Source organism: Melitaea cinxia, chromosome 7 (assembly GCF_905220565.1).
Source record: "Melitaea cinxia chromosome 7, ilMelCinx1.1, whole genome shotgun sequence".
In the NCBI taxonomy this organism is placed as follows: Eukaryota; Metazoa; Arthropoda; class Insecta; order Lepidoptera; family Nymphalidae; genus Melitaea; species Melitaea cinxia.
Window position 1 is genome coordinate 6,986,723 of NC_059400.1, and position 22,988 is coordinate 7,009,710.

The 22,988-nt window shown below is 32.5% G+C and overlaps 1 protein-coding gene across 1 annotated transcript in view; it reads left to right on the plus strand.

Moving 5' to 3' along the window:
• LOC123655294 overlaps window positions 1-22,988 on the plus strand; it is a 59,967-nt gene that overhangs the window by 12,088 nt on the left and 24,891 nt on the right. The window contains exon 3 of the mRNA XM_045591108.1: window positions 19,606-19,631. Within this exon, the coding sequence (XP_045447064.1) occupies window positions 19,606-19,631 (26 nt within the window). The remainder of the gene's footprint in view (window positions 1-19,605; window positions 19,632-22,988) is intronic.

Below are 22,988 nucleotides of genomic sequence, written 5' to 3' on the forward strand. Positions count from 1 at the left end.
TATGATATTTTTCAGAATTCTTGACCATTCTGCTCTTTAAATAAATAAATAAAAAAAATAATGTATAAATAAATATTATTTATCCTATAACGTCAAAACCATCATTCAGTCACAATTTGCCTCAATGATATTATCACTATAAATTAGGTAATCCAAATTTATCACTTAATGTACGCTAAAAATTCTAAATCTTTAGGTTTTTTATGTCTAAAAGACTTTTTTTATTTAACTAGGTCGGTAAACAAGCGTACCGCTCACCTGATGGTAAGCTATAACCGTAGCTTATAGACGCCTGCAACACCAGAAGCATCGCAAGCGCGTTGCCGACCCTATCCCCAATCCCCCTAGGAGCTATGGTCACCTTACTCACCAATAGGAACACAATACTGCTTGAAAACAGTATTATTTTTAGCTGTGGTTTTCTGTAAAGTCGAGGTTTACTCCAGTCGGCCTGCACCATATTTTTATTTTTTATTTTTTTAGATACACGAAACTATATTTCTTAGGTAACATCTAAAATTCTAATAATAATTTTATTACGTACAAATGATTTTAAATTAACATGGCTATTTTTATTACTAAAATTATTCAAAAACGGGATATTAACCATATAAAAAATATGGTTAATATCTATATATATATCTATATATATAAATTTCATTTTGCGAAACTCGATAATTCGACATTATCTACGAATGTCTTATTCACGAAGCTCAAAAAAAAAAAATCACATTCTGCACTTCTTCTCTATATAAAGTATAAGTTTGCGAAATTTCATACTCCTCCGTCCGCGCAATTTTCGTAAAAAGGGGGTACAAAGTTTTTGCTTTACGTAATAATAACGATATAGATTATTAAGTTTCCTTACTATTAAAGTTCATGTATCTTTACTGTGTAAACGCATATATGACACGACATGTTTTGGTTAAAAAAATCATAATATTGAAATCAATACACGTATTTGTTACTTTCTTTTTCTCTTTTCTTGTTCTTCTTCAATTTCGTTTATATTTTCCTGACACGTTTAACTAAATAGTGAATGAGTACATCGTTACAGAGCTAATGAAGGTCCGTGGCCGACGCTTTAATTTTTTATGTTGTCACGAAAAAGGGCACTTGACACGAAAATGTTAAAGTTGAATAAAGCTCTAGATACCTACTTAGTAAGAATATTTATATATCAATACTATTGTGGTACTCGTACATATTTAAACACGATTTTATTGGTGCTTGGTGATAAGCGAATATTTCTAATTGTACAGATGTTTGTTTTTGGCCCCGGTGGTTGTCTTTGTCATCTTACCTCAGGAAACACGTCTAGCCGTTAGTGTAAAGAAAAAGATTGACAGTCTTAGAAGGAAAGTTATCAAAAACTCCTAGGTCAGTGTGGCGGTTTAAGCTGTGTATATGGTCCTACTTAGGAGAAAATACTGAGAAATATTTGTGGGTAGATTCAGACCGCTTTAGTTTAGATATCAAGATGGAAGATTAAAAGACAAAAAGTCTACCCTGTTTTATAATTTGAAAGCACGACACATCGATAGAAAAAGAAAATATCATATTAAATATTTACCAAACTATAAATGTATGATTTTACCTACGTTGGCAATTGTGGTTCTTTTACCAACCTCTAAAAATGTAGAAGGTTCTTAATTCAGTCACACCGTTCACCTGCATTTTTAGGTGTCTTAAAAATACGACGGTCGGTCACAGGGGCGAGGGAGTTATTGGAAGTCGCATATTCAAGATCCTGAAGAGAAAAACCTCACGACTTTCCGAGCTACATTCAAATAGGGCGCGTAGCGTTGTTCTGTTTGTCTGTGCGTTTGTGCACGCTAATCTCAGAAACAGACAGAACTGACTAACTGACTGAATCTCAGAAACATCTTATCCGATTTAGCTTTACGTTTAGTATTTACTAAATGTCAATCAGTTTATAAATAAAAAAGTTATGCCAATTTAAAGAATCATCACGTCACAGAATCACGTTTAACATGTAATGTCACTATTCCACGTAGACAATGTCACAAGCATAGCTAGTCTAAAATAAAAATCTATTCATAACCGTGACTGAAACAGGTATAATAGTTTCGGACAGGAGAAGGAATTCAAGTATTATATTATGTCATTACATTTTCCCGAGCAAATGATGTAAGTAGGTACTTTACGTATCATGATAACGTAAATCAATTTAGCCACAAAATCAAGTGGAATTCTACGCAGTTTTAGATAGAGTAACTAATATAATTAAGAATACCACACTTTCTGGTGCCAAATGATAAAAGTCAAATTATGACGTAGCTATTGGTGGTTTTTTAGAAACTCTAATGTCAGTAAGCAAAATTATCCACAATTAAAGGATAACCCATATTAATTTAGTACCTGTAACTATATCTATACTAATACTAGCTATGATACCCGGCTTCGCTCGGGAGTTGATATGAGATTACGCGGTAGTTATTCTTGAATACTTTTATTCTCAAAAGATAGAAAATCTTTGCTTTTTCTACTTCTCAGGGTGCTCATTCTGATTCGTTGATTTTGTAAACGTGCTTCGTGCTCTTCATCCGTTTCATTTCTTCGATATTCTTTTTGTTTCCGCCGTTTCGCTGCAGAACTGGCAAGATCTCCTCCTCTTTTACGTCTAGGCATTGTATCCTGTAAAATATAAATTAAATAAACATTTTATAGAAAAATATATTGTTTCGTAAACGTGGGGTACGTTCAGACAATGAAAATTTTTTATTTAACCTTCAAGCGGTCGCGCGATGTTTTGTTTACGGCCAAAAGTATATAGAAGGCATAGATTCAACGTCGCGCGACTGCTTGAAGGTTAAGGAAATTACAATTAAAAGAAAAAAAAAAACATTAGAATTAATTAAGCACACTATTAAAAATACTCACATTTGATATTTCATAATAAAGGCTCACAGACAACTTTTTTCTTCTTTGCGTCAAAATCGAGAATTAATTAAACGCATTGTTAAAAATACTCACTCGTGATACTTTAAAATAAAGGCTCACAGATAACTTCTTTCCTTTTCGTTTCGAAATCGCTTGCTTCGCTGTTCAAATTGTACAAACTTTGGCGGGCGACACCGGGCTCTTATACTCGTATATTCAGAGAGCTAGGCTCTAGGATATTCGAGAAAGTTTGAAAACATTTTCTTTCACACCTTCTAGAATGTTCTCGACATTATCGTCCGCCGTAACAATAGGTTCTACAGCTGTAGCATACGTAAAGTAAAGGCGCGAAATTTAAAAAATTAAATTTTAAAATGTTTTCAGAACTAATTTGAATAACTAAAATTATGTCGTTTTAACTCCAAAATATAAGTTAGCTACTGCTGTATAAATACATACAATTTTATAACTTTATTATAATAACAAATGTAATTTAAGACTTTATTGAAAATGGTTTTGAAGAAAATACAATCGAATTGAGAATCTCCTCTTCCGTTTTTGGAAGTCCGTTAAAAAGACGTGCTGCTAGAAGTGAAAAAAAACTTGAATAGATTTTGCCAAATAATAAATTCATTAAAACACGGCTTAACTTGGTAAATGTAGAAGTTAATTTGTAGCTGTGATAGAAATCGATTTCTTTTTAATACTTAATTTTGTATTTCATTTGTTTCGAAATTATGATATTCATTGTGCTTCGTTTTAAAAATTAGTCATAAAAATCATTCATATACCCCTTTTTTTACACTTCATGAACGTCTATGTTAGAGATATAAAAAAAGTTAAGTCATCAATCCGATCCGGATTGATTAACTTCTTATCGGATCCTGCTGGATTGAAAACGATGCCGGATTGAAATCTCTAATCAAAACCCTAATAGAGCAAAATAGAGAGTCGAAAGTTTTTCAAAGTCCACTGTGGACTAATCTTTTTGTGAAGTTGAAAATAGCATATAGCAGAATGGTTTAGTCTCGCCCTTAGATCTGAGAAGAAGATAGATTATGTGATTGTGATGATGATTATATTGGTGAAAAAGCACTTTTTTTTGCTTTAACACTTGTTATTACGTGACGAAGGGCGATCCTGAACGCGAGTGAACTCTCTAAAAAGTTATTAGTCGCCGAATATGTGTAAAAATGAAAAATTATAAAAATACACGTCCGCGCGTCTGAAACATCATTCATTATCTTGTTTAATTAGCGAGGTCGGAAACTTCGCTTATGGCTTAAATCAAGTACATACGACCTTTTATATAATTTTGCAAACAATTGAATAATATTGCACTAATTGATTTTCGCATTAATTGATTTACACAGCATTTAATGAAGAAATTTTTGACACATTTATAAGTTGGACCGTTACTTTTAAGAATTTATTTAGGTACTTTAATCGTGAAGTTATGCGATTATGTACGCTCATTGCGTTATTACGTAGTTGATTCTTAATATACACTGCCAACAACATGGACACAGATCAAAGGTGTAACGCTTCAGTGACTGGGCACATACGCTTCAAATACCTTGTATAATTTAAACCACTTTGAATTATTTCCAGTAGAGAGATGTAATCTCTTATATATATTTACATTATACATTATATTACACGCTCGTTCTTAATTTTGTATGACCTGTTTAATAATGTTCTACTTCAATGCGCATGTTTTAGAAAGCATAATCATCAGTATATAACGAGATATACATTTTTTTTTTAATTATTTAAACTCATTTTACACCGCAGGGATTTATCCGGAGTGTTAAGTTTGAATACAGTTCATTTAGGTGGGTGGTACTTAAGGTGTGTAGTTCTACAAACTAAAGTAATATAAAATCTATTAATTAGGTGTAAATGCGTACGATTTTCGAGTCTGCCTAAGAATCAAGGATGAATATCGATATGGACGAATATGTTAAGTATGGAACCCGGGCATCACACTATTAACTTACATAACATGTATCGACTAAATCAAAATTAATTTAATTAAAATTCATTTAGCGCGTACTTATTTTGAAAGTGGAAGAAATCGGTTTATCTATTCAGATCAAAAATCTTGTGAAGAGCGTATTTTGTGATCTATGATTGTGTTTGCTAGTAATATAAGGTAGAATAATACGCATAAATGAAAATACGCATTATCAAAGATTACTCCAAAAGTTGTTATCAAATCTCGATGAATTTTAAATGTGACCACATGATAAACATCGGCTTTCGATTAAATTAAAAATCATGAAAATCGGTACACCCAGTAAAAAGTTATGCGGATTTTCGAGAGCTTCTCTCGATTTCTTTGGGATCCCATCATCAGATCTTAGTTTTCTTATCATGGTACCAAACTAAGGATATCTCCTTTCCAATAAAAAAAGAATTATCAAAATCGGTTCATAAACGATGGAGTTATCCTCGAACATATATTAGACGCCGCGTTGGCGCAACGGTCCAGTCATGGATTGTACCTATTGCGCTGGCAGTTGCGGGTTCGATCCCCGTACATGACAAATATTTGTATTGGCCATACAGGTGTTTGCCGTGGTCTGGGTGTTTGTGCAGTTCTTGTGGGTCTCCCTACCGCGCCTCGGAGAGCACGTTAAGCCGTCGGTCCCGGTTGTTATCATGTACACCTAATAGCGATCGTTACTCATAGTAGGGAATATATCCGCCAACCCGCATTGGAGCAGCGTGGTGGATTAAGCTCTGATCTTTCTCCTACATGGGGAAAGAGGCCTATGCCCAGTAGTGGGATATCACAGGCTGAAGCGTATACATTAAAAAAAATATGTACTGTCGAATTGAGTAACCTCCTCCTTTTTTTGAAGTCGGTTAAAAATAGAAATGAGAATAAAGTGGTATTGAATATTTGTTAATTTTCATACATTGCGCTAGTATAAGCACTTTTGTCTGGGATTACTTTTCAACGCTTTTTGGTTGACTACTCGTATTTCACTTGCCGTAACTTGATTTGGGCTAGAAATGAAAAAAGGAAAAGGTTATTGCTGTTTAGCGTATTTAAGTAAAAGCATATTTTAAATAGTTTTTCCATTTAATATTGAGTTATTAAAAAAACGTAACTATTTTTATCTCGTATATTCTATCTTGTGCCACGCATTAAGAGAGGAAAAATTAATTTTAACTAATATTTCAAATATAAGCGGTTGTTTTTTTGCTCAATTTACTACAATAGATACACTAATTATTAATTGCGCTTTCGTCGATTCACCCGTGTTCTTTGTCCGTTTAGTAAGTAGATGTTTATGGTTACTGCAGTGTAATATTTCTAAACCCATAAAATCCACATTAATTTTCAAGTTTGCTGCTTGAATCTAGATATTTTCATTACAAGCAAGTTTTTTGCTTTTTAAAAAAATACAACTAGGTCGGCAAATATGTAGGGCTCACCTAGTGGTAAGCGATTACCGTAGCTTATAGACGTTTGCAAAAGCAGAAGAACCTACCCCCGATCCCCCCAGGAGCTCTGGTCACCCTACTCATCACAGGAACACAACACTGTTTGAAAGCAGCATTATTTAGCTGTGACCTTATTCTGTAAGGTCGAGGTACCTTAGCTATCGGGCCGCTCCAGATTTGATCCTGATTTGCCCTATCTCATTTAAACAAAGACTAGTATTGTAGATTTTAATTTTAGTGTTTTAAACAAACTTTGTTTAATGTTTTTTAACCGACTTTCAAAAAAGGAGGAGGTTCTCAATTCGACTGTATTTTTTTTTTATGTATGTTACATCAGAACTTTTGACCGGGTGGACCGATTTCAACAAATTTTGTTTTAATCGAAAGGTGGTGTGTGCCAATTGGTCCCATTTAAATTTATTTGAGATCTAACAACTACTTATCGAGTTATATCTAATAATGCGTTTTTACTTGACGCTTTTTTCGTCGACCTACGTTGTATTATACCGCATAACTTTCTACTAGATATACCGATTTTGATCATTCTTTTTTTGTTGGAAAGAGGATATCCCTAGTTTGGTACCGTGAAAAGAAAACCAGGATCTGATGATGGGATCCCAGAGAAATCGAGGGAAACTCTCGAAAATCCGCAATAACTTTTTACTGGGTGTACCGATTTGGATAATTTTTGATTTAATCGAAAGCCGATGTTTATCATGTGGTCACATATAAATTTTATCGAGATCTGATAATTACTTTTTGAGTAATCTTTGATAACGCGTAGTTACTTGACGATTTTTTCGACGATCTACGTTGTATTACTCGTCGATGTAATTGAAGTCGGTTTTTTTTTTCGTTTGCGAGCAAACACAATTATTTATTAATATGAATATGTTATTGTGAGGGTTATAAAAGAACTACGAGTATTTCAACTATTACACAAACAGTTTTCATAGCATTTGTATTGTGTAATAACTCTCTGGAAACCTATTGTAGGAAAATATACGGTACTGCTGTTGTAAGGAGTTCTTGAAAACGGTTTAAAGTAATTACTGCGTTTAATTTCTTTGCGACGAATGTCACTGCTGTTATAACGTGTAGGTAAATATAAAGGTTCCACGAAAAAACCTTTTATTTTTTTTTAGCAGAGTGTAGTAGGGTGTGATTAAATATAAGTAGTCGTCTATAAAACAGCGTCAGTTAAAGGTCTTCCGGACAGAAATTTATTCGCATTATTCTTGTAATTTCTAAAGTAATTTAATTTGATGTTTTTGTTAATTTTTTATTCACCATTATTAATAAGTACATTTCATTGTAATAAATGTACAAAACTATTTTACACTATAACACAATTTTTTATGTATATGTATACTAGCTGTGTTGTGCCCTGTGCGCGCTGCTATGCTTCTTTTTAATTTTTTTGTGGTCGTACTAACTTAGAAACCTTTGTGGGTTCTTTTTGGGGACATGATCAAATGCATAGTTTACGATTCTTTACATGACATAAAGACAAAAAATCATTTTTATATACGTAGATTGTTTTCATTGAAATATATTTATTACTGTTGTGTATTGTTTTGCGCGGTTTGACCAGCTTTAGCAATTGTCACATAATTATAAAAAGTAAAATAAAATGACCAATTCAAAGAATTTAACTTTTAATTTAAATTTAATCGTATATATGCTTAAAGATTTCGTAGTAATATAACTTCTATTAATTACGTTAAACTTTAGACGTTCTTTAAACTTTATAAGTTTGTTGTTTATTAGCACCTTAAGGCAAATATGTACCTAAATTTACAAAACATTAAACAAATTGTTCACAACCATACGCGCGCTCTCAATGATTCTCTGTTTCGCGTTTTATATTAAAAGCTATACTAAAGCAGATGTATTTTAAACCGAGTCGCAGTTAACTTTACAATTTAATATTAGTAAGCGTAAATAACTGAAAAACTGCAGCGAAATCTCGTAGTTGTCTGTCTTAAATTAAGAAAATACTGAACGGTCACATGTGATTTCAAATGAATCCTGTGTGAGAACCAGAATCTTAGCATTACAAAATATGTAGGATTCTTTGTTGTTCGGATAAAATCATCATCATCATCATCATCATTTCAGCCTATTGCAGTCCACTACTGGACATAGGCCTCCACAAGTTTGCGCCAAAAATGGCGTAAACTCATGTGTGTTGCCCATAGTCACCACGCTGGGCAGGCGGGTTGGTGACCGCAGAGCTGGCTTTGTCGCGCCAAAGACGCTGCTGCCCGTCTTTGGCCTGTGTATTTCAAAGGCAGCAGTTGGATGGTTATCCCGCCATCGGTCGGCTTTATAAGTTTCAATGTAATTAGTTAATATAGCATAATATGTGTAAAGAACTAAACTTAAATCTAAACTGTTACGTCAAAAATAAACTGATAATTGTACATGTTGCTTTAAAAAATCCACTGTAATTTTTTCGTTAACTTTGTATTAGAGTTTTCAAGAGGGAATTAATTAAAGGAGGAAAAATTCATTTAAGGGAATATTTGCTATTGGAACGAAGTTCCTTACGGCAGGCTTGACATTTGGCTGAGCGACCGAACTGAAAAAAATGTGATACTAAAACTTTAAGAAAAATATATAACGGAAGTGACGTAATATCAGTGACACGACTGTATAATATGACGTTTGTAAAACTAAAATACTACTACTAGTAAACTTTTTTTTAAAACTATTTATGTAATTTTATACTATCAACAAAAATAAATAAAGACATGTTTTTTTTGTTCACTTAATAGTTTGAATTATTATTATTTTGTTTGATTTATTTTATTTTACGGTATTTGTTATTTTCTAAAATACTAAATTTCCTAAATACTTTTATGTACTTAATTTAAAACTAATCAACAAAATTAAAAAAATCAAGAACTAGAAAATATATATAAAATTCAACATTTTTTTTTCAAATTGTGTTGCTTTTATACTATCCGAAGGAACTTCGTTCCTAACTGGTGTCCCATGACACCACATAATTTTTTTTTGTTATGAATGACCTGAGGGATCTGTAATCTCGGTTTCTTAAAACTTCTCATTCTTCTACGTTATAAAATTGTATTTGAGTTGATTATTATTACGTCAGTACATGTTTTTAACGTTAACTGCCATGGCTTTATGTTACTTTAATGGGAGTTGATAATGATTTTTTTTACCTTTAAAAGCACTTGTTGCTTTTAAATTGCAAACTTAAATTTGGTATATTTGATTTCGCTATTTTTGTATAGGAGAGCAAAGCTACTAAAGAACTAAGATATTATGGATAAGCCTGCCGTTTGATATTTTATTATAAGAGTATTTCTACAAATTCTAATTATTTTTTCAGTTACTACCTATAAAGGTTTGTACAGGCTTAATACAAATAATATCACAACAATTACGGATTCAGTAAGTCATCTTTTGTCAGTTTAGTACATTTTTATTTGTTTGCCGAATTCGTCGTTCTCTACGTGACTATAAAGACCAGTTGGATAATAATACACACTGTATTAATTTTTTTAATTTTACTATTTTCATGTAATAAAATTTCATTATTTATTTAAGAATATAGTAAAGCTACAAGAATTCCATTACACAATTATAATTCCTAATGAATATTTACGACGCTGTTTCATTTTTCAGAGAACTTTGAATACACCAAGTGTTATTCTCGTCACGTAAGCATTTTACTGCCCGCCCAACATAAATAGCAGCATTTTTTTTCATAGTAAACCGATAGTATATCAACATCTAAGTTTTCATACGTCATACTCAATATTAGAGTAACTCATTACTAAATTTGCTACGTCTGCTAACATTTTTATTTGCATCATTTTTAGTAAGTTATACGTAACCGTAACAGTATATTTTTAGAATCGTTTTTTGTCGTTCAAAATTTCAACATTATGTGATCATGAATATTTATAATTAAATTAATTTTAAGTATAAAAAAAGAGTCACAGAGAGGGTTTTTTTGAACTAGAAACAGTAGGGTAGACATTTTTTGACATCAGGGAGACATTTAGGCCGCCACCAGTTCCCGGCTCACCTCCGGGTCCTCCAGGCTCACCGACCACTTCCGGAAGAGATCGTCGCGAGCTGCTCTCCTCCATCGTACGACCTCTTGCGGAAGAGGCGGTAGAACAAAAAAAAGGGTAGACATTTTTTTTAGTGTTTCACAAGGCACCAAGGCAAGATTAAGGTTATACATCTAAATGTCAATTCTATTTTATAGCAAAAGATTCATTTTTTCATGAATACAAAGAAAAAAATCATATTGAAGTGTGCTCTAAATTAATGTATTAAAAATGTACTTAGTATAAGTATTTTTGAAAAAAAAATTGAAAAAAAGTGTGTGTCAGCTCCGGACACGCGAATGGAGTTTACACCTCGAGAACCTACCGTAATATTTAAGAGTAAAATTTTCTATGAAATTGATCAAATCTATACTAATAAATATTAATAAGCTAAAAAGTTTGTTTATTGAACGCGCTAATCTCAGGAACTACTGGTCCAATTTGAAAAATTCTTTCAGTGTTAGATATCCCGTTTATTGAGAAAGAGCTATACGCTATATGTCATCACGCTAGGACCATTGGAGCGGTACACCAATGAAGAATATTTCATAAAATTCTGATATTTTTTCTTTTTGAGAGTTTCCGCTGCATGTGCTGCATAAACAGTAAGTGCGGGTTAAAGTTAGCGTTAGCCCAAAGTAACTATTCCACGCGGACGAAGTCGCAGGCAGAAGCTAGTTATAATTTAAGCTTCTCGTAGTTCATTTGTTTCATATTGGTTTCATAATATAAAATGCTATTTGACAGCTAACATGATAATTATCTTAATTACTATACGGTTTATTACACCTGGCAGGAAATAAAATTACTTTTTATTTAATGTTAGAGTTTCACTGGAAACGTGCTAAGTTGTTTTAAGTTCCTTTCGTCACGTTTATTTTATAAAGATTAGAAATAATAACAGAAAATGTTGCTATAAAGTTGATAGCTCGTGTTATATACCATTTACTTTTATAATAAATTTTCATGTTTCTTTTAAATTGGAAATAGGCATATTTTAGTAAACTTATTAATTTACTAAGGAAATTCTAAAATAATATTTTAAAATCTTATTACATAAACCAATTTGATTTGTATTTTTAACCGACTTTAAAAAAGGAGAAGGTTACTCAATTCGACCATACGGATATATATATATATATATATATATATATATATATATATATATATATATATATATATATATCATGTATGTTCGGAGATAACTTCGTCGTTTATGAACCGATTTTGATAATTCTTTTTTTGTTGAAAAGGAGACATCCCAGATCGTCTATACTTACGTTGTAATACTTATCGATGTAATTGAACTCGGTTTTTTTTATTTGCGAGCAAACACAATTATTTGTATACTTCTGAAGTTTTTAGGCAATATATTTATGACTAGCGACCCGCCCCGGCTTCGCACGGGTGCAATGCTGATACTAAATCTATTACAGATTGTCTTTATTTATAGTGTGAAGCTAGCTTATAGCATGGTTATTAACATAATAACAACTACATTCAAATATGCGTCGTTAGATTACACGTTGTTACAGAATGCGTTGAAGAAATAAAGGTTGCTGCTCGTTCCCCGTAGGTGATAGCGTGATAATATGTAGCCTATATACCAGACTTCTTAATAATATTCGTGCCAAATTTGAAGTAAATCCATGCAGTACTTTTTGAGTTTATCTCGGACATACATACCTACAGAAAAACAGAAAAACAGACAAAAATTCTAAAAACTATATTTTTGGCTTCGGTATCGACTGTAGATCACACTCCAAGTATTTTTAAAAAAATATTCAATGTACAGTTTTGACTTTCCTACCATTTTATTATATGTAGGTATAGATAAAACGAGTAGTATTAATTAAAAGACGCTTTCTCCAAAAGTTTTAACTGAATGTCATGAGACATGTCACAAGATACTTCATGAGGTCGTATTCAGACTGTAACATCCCATTGCTGGGCATATAATTTATTTGAAATTGTTTTTGATAACCTTACTTATATTATCTCTTTTATTTTTTTATTTTATTTAAAACCCCTTTTGTATAAATGTAAAATTATAGTTTTGTTTCTTCAGGACTTACTGCGATTGTCCTTTTAAAACTTCCGATATTTTGGCGACGTTGCAGAGGCCATGTTCAAGGGTGTCATCTCGAACTTTTATTGGCTATTAGAGTCATAGAGTCGTTATATAATAATAAAAAAACAACTTTTTATACCATATACCTGTCATCCTCTTATGAGTGTATTAAACGAAAATAAATACTTGGTGAATTAATCAGGCGATAAATGGTATTTTAAAAGTAGGTACCTCTAGGCTATATAAATTATAGGTGAAATAAATAATAATGTTGGATATATAAATATATTCAAAATTCATTACTGCTATGTAGGTACGTATACGTTACTCATACGTTAAGTGTAACACAATACTTTCATAACTTTGCACTGTTGTTGGTTGTTGTATCAAATTTTTAATTATAATAGAACGTATTATGAAATTTATGTAATAAAATTAAATTGGGTGTTAGTTTTATAATTAAAATATCAAGTTACTTTTAAAACAAGAAAGACGGAAATTTAATTTTTTTTAAAATCTCGTTGCTGATTGGAATAATCAATAGTTCTTTTTGAAATAATAAGTTGATATTTCGTGACTTGAGAATAATATACGAAAATAGCATTAATATATATATTCATCACTTCAGCCTATCGCAGTCAACTGCTGGACATAAACCTTCACAAGTTCGCGCCAAAAAATGGCATGTGTTTTGCCCATAGTCGCTGGGCAGGCGGGTTGGCGACCGCAGGGCTGACTTTGTCGCACCGAAGTCGCTGCTGCCCATCTTCGGCCTGTGTGTTTCAAAGCCAGCAGTTGGATGGTTATCCCACCATCGGTCGGTTTTTTTTAGTTCCAAGATAGTAGTGGAACTGTGTTATCCCTTAGTCGCCTCTTACGGCACCCACGGGAAGAGAAGGGGTGGATCTTTACAGCCGTAACCATACAGCAAGCGTAACCACATAATAATAATATATATAACGAATTAAAACTTAAAAAGTGAAGTTTTGCATAGATATGTACTTTGTCCGACTATAAATATAGACTATATTTTATTTCAATATATCGAATTATTATATTCAGCTACTAGTTATACAGATAATATCTACATAATTTTTAATATTAAAAAAAAACATTTTCTCTTTGAATCACTAAACATTTTTATCGACGACTGTATCCACAATAAAAAAAAGCGAAAAAACAAGTGTTATTCAGATGACCACTCAGGTCACATCAATAAAAACTGCATAGCTACAAGGCCACGCACACATAATCGCGCGCAAGACTGAATTGAACCACTTATTTGTATAGGTGGTGCGCGAAAAATCGTGTATACGTATTTTAGTTAAGTAAGCAATCTCTTGTGCTGTCTTGCAAAAGCTCCAAGCATGACAATGGGTGATAAAACTTGTAGAGTATCGACCGTTGAAACACAAAGGCACTAGATGAACGGAAATCCTTCACTTTAGAATGAGCACACTTATGTTTGACTGCATTGCATGTACGAGTAGGTGAATCATTATCATTGTAGATAGATGATATAAAAAGCTGACGAATTGAAAAAAAGTAACGTTTTAAATTGTATGGTAAGATAGAAGCAGTTTTAGATAATAATATACTATTTTTTTCTCACATATGTACAAGAATTGTGCCGAGTAGAATAGCACCACCCCCTTTCCTCCCGTGGGGGTCGCAAAAGGCGACCGAGGGATATAAACTTGGCTCAAAATCATCAGGGCCCTGGAGAAGGAAAACTTCATTTGTAACCCGGAATGGGGTCTCCGTTAAGTATTCGTGGCATAGCTCTAAAATGCGAAAGACTCCTGCAGCCGAACTGGCTTCACACGTATCGCTTTCAGGTGCTTATGATAACAACTTCCATCGAAAGCTTAACGTACTCTCCAAGGCACGGTGGGGAGACACACAAGGACAGACATCCAAACCGGAAAGAAATATTAGTACATATATAAATATCCATCCCTAGCAGGAATCGAGCCTGTAAACCGTCAGTGTTTTAGGCGAGTACTCGCACCACTACACCGAAGCAGTTATCTTATACTATTAAACGAGCAATTCTTGTATATATATATGTAGTCTTTCGACTGTTGGAAGTCTCTTTTTCTATATTTGCAGGACGCGGGCGTAGGTTATACTCGCACTCTTTACAATATTATGTAGGTAGTACTTAAAAAAGATTAAAACAAAATTGTTACGTCCACCGAACACGTGGATGCGTGAGCGCTCTTCGGCGTTCCGATCGAGTCTATCGTGTGGCGGAGGGAGTAACTGAGAGCAGTGCCTAGGACTTGCGACCCAGGTGTAGGTTTAAGGAGATCTCCTTTGATATACGTATCAACGCTCACCTTCACTGCTCGAGTTATACGCCTCGCCTAGCCAAATTAATCGTAATAGATAACAATTAATTCGTTTGCACAAATTAATTATTGAACGAGTCTAGGTTAAGCAACTAGCAGGATACAACAAGTGTATCGTGCCAAGCCAGAGCCAAGACTGCCTTAGCGGCGGTTGCACCGTTCGTTTCGTACACGTCAGAATAACTCGAGTAATATAATAAATGAGGGTAGATGACTATCGAACGATGTGCTAGGTGGCGCGATCGTTGCATCTGTTGTTTATAAATTCCTTTCTAATTGCGTACGACAGTGCTATTGCTTACATATATAATCTGAATCTCGGAAACGGCTCTAACGATTTTCATTAGTATGCAGGGGATTTCGGGGAAGATAAATAAATCTAGCTAGGATTCATATTTAGAAAATGCCGTTTCATCCCTGTTTTTAGGCAATAAAAAATGGCTACAATATCTTTAGAATACGAAGGTAAATTTGTCAATAAAGTTGTAATAGGTCAGGTGGGAAATCGGCCGGTCGCGATCGACAGAAAAGACCACAGTTCTAATTCTCATGTTTCCAGATCGATTATTATTGTATTTTTTTTTCTAATTGCACTCGTTATTTTTCATTAATATTATGTCGGTAAAATCGAAAAATATTATTTATATTTTATCAATATGTATTTCGTATTTAAATATGATTTCCAAGATACACGGTTTACTAAAAATACCGAGCTTAGCTCGGTCACCCAGGTACTGACTGTATTACACAAGAGTATTTCTTTTCCATTACTGTAACATAATTGCTTACATAGGCATACCTAGTCTTAGGTTAATATATAAGATTGACATGTTATCGATTTGATAATGGTATTACGAATGTTTTCTAAAAGATTGGATGAAATACGATCACGCTCGATTCTATGAAAATTGTAATGGTATGTGCAAACACAATATTTATAGGTCGATCTTGCTTGCCTATTAGTGTATGTACATATAAAAGTTCACATATTAACCTAACATTAATCGTATTTGGTTTAGTTTGGAAAGGTTTTGTATTTACGAGTTGGAAATTTAACATACGTCTCTTTCATTTTAAGAGACGTATATGATATTTGGTACAAATTTATGTTTGTCATTTATAATTTTAAAATCCTTAATATCTATATAACAAACTAAGATTTCCATTAATTAGCAAAAGCTACGGTACACCTCGAACTATTCGTCCAGTGTTGCATTGCAAAAGCATAAGAATGCAACTTTTATAGGTAGTTTTAGATACAAAGCTACTAAATGTTGAAAATACCCACCAATTCGAAATATTAAAAGCATATAATATTAACATTTAAAATTAGTTATAAAAATATCTCTATAAAGGACAGGTGCAAATGTAATTCATCATCATCATTCATTATTATTTTATAATGATAACGCGTTGCTTTGTTTCGTGATGTTACGTAAGATTGTGATTATCCAAATATGTTGTCTAAAAAGCCATTTTATGTATTCTATAGCGTGCTACTACTATTAACACCTACTCGAATAGAAATTTTTTCGTCTTCCTTAGAAGGACTGGACCAGGCATGCCTGATCAGGACTAGATAAGACATGTGACCCAGATGATTGGCCTGGACCTAATCAGGATGAGATGAGATTTCCTGATCGGGTCCAGATCAGGAAATCTCATCTCATCCTGATCAGCAGGTTCGGTCCGGTCCTTTTAAAAAAACACGAATGTATATTCTTCGAAAAATTGTTTAGCAAAAAAAAGCGAATTGATATTATAAATATGTTACTAACCATAATTATTATGATATTTATTTCCGTTTATTTACTCCAATGTATTATTTATTTATGTTTTAAATTTAAATATTAATTATTTTTATTTATTTTTATGTTATTAATTTATTATTATTATTAATTAAATTTTATTTATTAACTTCTAATAATTAACTACTATTTAACTATTTCCTATTACTTACGACTGCTCCATTGTGTAGAAATTGACTCCCTGCTAAACTGTCCTGATAACTGTATATATACTAAGTGCGCTTAAAAACATTAATAGCGCGATTCAGGCTCAGTTCGCGTATTTTCTTTTAGGCTATCCTGATCTGGACCGGACCGGGTCCTGATCCAGTATGCCTTACCATACTTGATTATATTTTACATCAGGCTATCCTGATCTGGACCGGACTGAGTCCTGATCCAGTATGCCTTACCATACTTGATTATATTTTACGTCAGGCTATCCTGATTTGGACCGTACCGGGTCCTGATCCAGTATGCCTTACCATACTTGATTATATTTTACATCAGGCTATCCTTGTCTGGACCAGATCTGGGCCTGATTGAGATTGCCGGAACTAGCATGCCTCATTACATCCTTATCCGGTCCAGATACATGATCTGATTGAGCCTGACCTTTTTTCTAGTCGGGTATTTATTTTAATCGTTTCGACACTTTAATATTTATAAAACACACTTTAAATATATATATGAATATATAAATACAACATTACGTCATAAACCAAGCATTGTGTTCTCTCACCGTAACAGTCTTTAGTACTGAGTTACATACTTTTTGCGATTTTGCAGCACACATACGCTGTATTTTAGTGTGTAATTATTAATGATATTAAGATATTTTATTTGTTCCTTTTTTATTTTTATTTTTTATTTTTACTCTTTTAATTGTGTATGTGAAATGTGGAATTGTGAATAAAGTTTTTATCTATCTATTTATTTAAAGTTATTTGTTTCCGAATATTTCACACATCGAGCAAAATCAAACTACAACTACTGCCAATTATCTTTTTTATTTATTTATTTGTCACATTAAGAAGCATTAACATTGAACAACATCTATTTTTCATCCCCCTAAATGTTAAGGGTAGTCCACCCTTAAATTTTTTATTTTTTATTTTTAGATAAATTATTTATTTTTTATTTTATTATGATTTGGCGTTGAAAAATACATACAATCCTAAATTTTCAGCTTTCTACCACCAACCCCTATATTTTTAAATACCGTTTAGCGACAAGACAACGTTTGCCGAGTCAGCTAGTATTGCTATAACATTTACAACTACAATAGTTACAAAAACACATTTATACTAAGCTTAGGCAATTTTTATTAAACAAAGTTTTGCGTCTACCCTTAGTCTACCCTACTTATTAAAAATAGCTTCTCCTTTATTAATTAAACAATACTATTATCGACGGTACGGTCACAAGACGATTACAAAAAACATACGGGTGTAAGCAAGATAGTTAAGTTGTTTTTATTTGCTCAGAAATAGCTAGCAGTATACAGAAAAATAGTTAATATATTCATATATATTTTACTTTTATTTATTAATCATTCAGAAGCAGATAGTAATAAAATATATATTATACATAAACATAATATATACTAACACATACACTATACATTGTACATATATAATCTGCATATACATACATAGACATATCCATTTATTAAATTTGAGTTTTTAATATTTCTCATTTTTTTGCAGTTGTTCACAGAAATATTTTTTAAATTTATGTTTGTAATTATCTTCTGTAATATCGAGAAGTACAGTTCTGGGTATTTGGTTAATTAAAGTCTCCGATAGTGTAATAGACCGTTTATATTTAGACCGTAAAATATACTTATATATCAGACAGTTCCGATTCGTTAAATCTTGATTGTTAAGTTGATTAATATTTATAAATATTGCTCTTTTCTTTTAATACAACTAAAAACAGAAATTTAAGAAATAATGCAATATGTTTATGATAACCATGGTGATGCACGGTTTTATGTGCCTTACGTATGGTAAGAAGACAAGACAAACACGAACATCTTGAACAAAATAACGATTGGTAAATAGAAAAAAAATAAGAGACTTTGAATGAGTATCTAAACCGCAACCGGCGGTGTTAATTGAACCAGTTTTTTTGTGGACCTAGAAGAAATCCGTAATGGATACGCCACAGCCCAGGGGAGCCGTGGGTTATATCGGACTCGCATCGAACTAAAACCCCTTAGGTGTCCCTTCGACACGCCTGGGCAGAATCACAGGGACACTATTGTAATTCCGCAATTCCCCCAGCGTTTCCCCTAAGGACCCGTTTCGATTAAAAACTCCTGAGAGGTTCCCTCGAATACTAAGGTCATCCAATACAGACGATTCTCCCGATTCGTCTGCTGGTCCCACGTTACGGTGGCAGATTTGCTAGCTAGGTCCTACATTGCTGATCAACTTCTCCACGACGAATTGGGAGCGAGTTTGGATCTTGTTCTCGATCCCGTTCTGCCGCTTCCTTTCGAAGCATCACGAAACTGCGGACTGCTGGTGAGCAGGCACCATGCAGTATAGGATACAAGACAGCATTCTCGTGCGACTCGCAGAGCAAATAACTCCCTGCCGCTCTCGTAGCAATGGCGCGCTCCTAGCGCACACTGTTCGCTCAAATTGGTGCGCCATAGAGCGCTATAGAGCACACTACTGCGGTAAAGGGTTTTCTCTTGAACATTTTTCCTGATTGAACCAATTATGCCAACACATCAGAACATAATTAGTACCAAAAACATAACATAATTAGTATCATCAAAGTAATTATTTCTAAGGAACAAAATACTCTTTATAGCTGTTTTGTAACATAATATGAATTGTTTATAATATAGCGGTAATTTTTAAGGCTTCCATTTTACCTAGAATATTTTCTAAGTATATGAATTATAATATATATATTTTTTGTTTCAGATCAAGATATTGGTGAAACAAAACCTGTAAGTATACAAAATACAATATTATGGTTTACTTTGACCTCAATAACCAGTTTTTTGTAAATGTTGTTCGTTTGCTCTTGCCGAATAAACAGCCGCATGCGTGATTCGTGTTTAGTTATGTTCTAACATACTTATGGTAAGGATAATAAATAACACTTTTACTTTGATGAATAGTGTAAATTATTCTTCTATAGGTACAATTCGGAACAAAATAATTGTATTTGCTCGCAACCGAAAAAAAGCCACTTCAATTACATCGACAAGTAATACAACGTAGGTAGACGAAAAAATAGTTAAGTAACTACGCGTTATCAAAGATTACTCGAAAAGTTGTTATCAGGTCTCGATGAAATTTAAATGTGACCACATGATAAACATTAGCTTTCGATTAATTTAAAAAACATCAAAATCGGTACACCCAGTACAGGTAAAATTATGCGGTAAATACAACGTAGGTCGATGAAAAATTAGTCAAGTAAAAACCATTATTAGATATGACTCGAAAAGTAGTTGATAGATCGCAATTAAATTAAAAGGGACCACATGAAACGCACCTCATTTCGATTTTAAAAAATCATCAAAATCGGTCCACCCAGTCATATTTTATGATTTTCGATTAAATTTGAAAACTGTGAATATTTGAAAATTTTCAATATTTAGGCATTAAGAATTTACACATCTTAATATATATTATTTTTACCATTTTGTGGTTGTAATTTCATTTTCTAAAATTGTGTTGTATATGTGTTTTGGCTATTGCCAATTTCAAACAAATTACTATTGTTACAAAAAAAGCCCATCATGCGAATGTTCCTTAATATTCCAGACGAAAGGTTCGGGTCGCAAAGTATGCAAATGAGATTTATTACTTTGAAGTCAAGGCCTCAACGCGTTGACTTTTATCTTCTCTTACATATAATGGAACACTTTTTTAACCGACTTCAAAAAAGGAGGCGGTTACTGAATTCGACCATATATATATATATATATATATATATATATATATATATATATGATATTGATGGAAAGGAGATATCCTAAGTGTAGTACCATGATAAGGAAACCAGGATCTGATGATGGGATCCCAGAGAAATCGAGGGAAACTCTTGAAAATCCGCAATAACTTTTTACTGGGTGTACCGATTTTGATAATTCTTTTTTTGTTGGAAAGAAGATATTCCTAATTTAGTACCATGATAAGGAAACCAGGATCTGATGATGGGATCCCAGAGAAATCGAGGGAAACTCTTGAAAATCCGCAATAACTTTTTACTGGGTGTACCGATTTTGATGATTTTTAATTTAATCGAAAGCCGATGTTTATCATGTGGTCACATTTAAATTTTATCGAGATCTTGTCACAACTTTTGGAGTAATCTTTGATAATGCGTATTTACTTGACTAATTTTTCGTCTACCTACGTTGTATTACTTGTCGATATGAATATAATTGAATAAGATTGTAGTCGGTTATTTTCATTTGCCTGCAAACACAATTATTTATTTTTTAAAAGACACATTTATGTGAATAGAAGAATATTCAAAGATAAAATAAATTAAAAATAATTAATAAAAAAAAAACAATTTTAATTTTAGTTTATGTAACGCCCTGGGATTAAGCGCTTTACTTCAAGGTTGAAGTATTAGGAAAATCTGCAATAAGATTGTACTCTTATTTTACCTAATTGTTTTTTGAGTTCACGCAACTCTTTCATACATCCAGTTAAATTATTAAACCTCTTACTTAATTATTAAACATATAAGCCATTCTAAATAAATAAACATAAATGCCTTTGTCCAAATATTAAGTAGCTGCTTTAATATTAAATAATTTGTTGTTCGTATTTTGTTGAAAACTAAATATATCTCGGTAAATTAATATTCGTTTCATTTTGAATAAATTAGGAAGCGCTGATCTACTTTTCGAGTATTTTATCGAAATAATCAATTACCCCGGTCTGATTCCATCAAGCTCATGATGGATGTTTTAATCACTTCGGCTTTCGTCGGGTCGATTGTAGCTTTATATATTATTCGCTCACAATATATAAGTAGATTTTAGGTTATTAATTAATTGTAAAGATCCATTTGAACTACTACTCTTTTCAGGGTTCAAGTTTTTTTTTTTTTAGGAAACTAGACATTAATAGTAATTAAATTCTTAACCGATTTAGAAAATAATTAGTGAATTATTCCGTTACATGTAGTTATTTACTTTGAATGTAGTTCTTTATATGATTCAATTTATAAGAAAGCACATTTTATTTGCTTACTTCATACTGAGTCACTTAACTTTATGATCGGTCTAAAAACGTACTGAGTCTTAATTGTTTATGGTAAATTAGTGTAAACAAAACAACACCATTTGATCTAATTTTCTTTTCATTTTATGATAAGCCTTTGTCTTTAATCATTTTGATTCATATAATTTGTTGAAGTTTTTCCGCGTATTTGACAATTGTTTCTTCACATTCGATATTCTACGTATTCTTTTTTAATAATTATACAAATAAGAGTTTTGTAGACTATTTAACAATCATTTTTTAAATAATACGCATTTAACAATCATTTATATACTTATTAATAATTTTAATACAGTCGCATTGAGAACCTACTCCGTTTTTAAAGTCGGATAAAAAATTTAATAATAAAATAATAGTAAAATAAAATTGTGCTTGATGGCAAATGAAAAAAAAAAAAAAAACGTTTTCAAATACATAGCACAAGTAATACAACGTAAGTAGACAAAAAAAAGTCAATTAAATGCGCGTTATCAAAGATTACTCAAAAAGTGGTCGTCAGGTCTCGATCAAATATAAATGGGACTACATGGTAGTCGTCAGATTTCGATTAAAATAAGAATGATCAAAATCAGTCCACCCAGTCAAAGCTTCTGAGGTAACATACATAAAAAATACAATCGAATTGAAAACCGCTTCATTTTTTGGAAGTCGATTAAAAATAAAAGTAAAACCACCATCCATGCAACTAGCGTGAGGTACCTTTGCTACACGTCTATGTACTATACTTATGAGTAACTTTAATTCTATTACGTCAGCACGGCACTGATACAAACATAACACACAAAAGTATGACAAAAACGTAAACGTACTCTCGCCTTTTTACATTCATCTGATATTTATACCATCCAATCTAACATAAGGTCGTATGTTTATTCAATGTATATAGTGTTGAATAATGTATCATTATCCTCGAATCGTTAAAACGTTTGCATCGAACTCTATTTGAATTGATCTTCAAGAAACAACTTTACATTCTTTTTGTTCTTTTTACGACACGACCCGTTGCTTTTGCCAGACGTCGTTATCTTGAAATGCTAAAACGACGACCTTTTAAA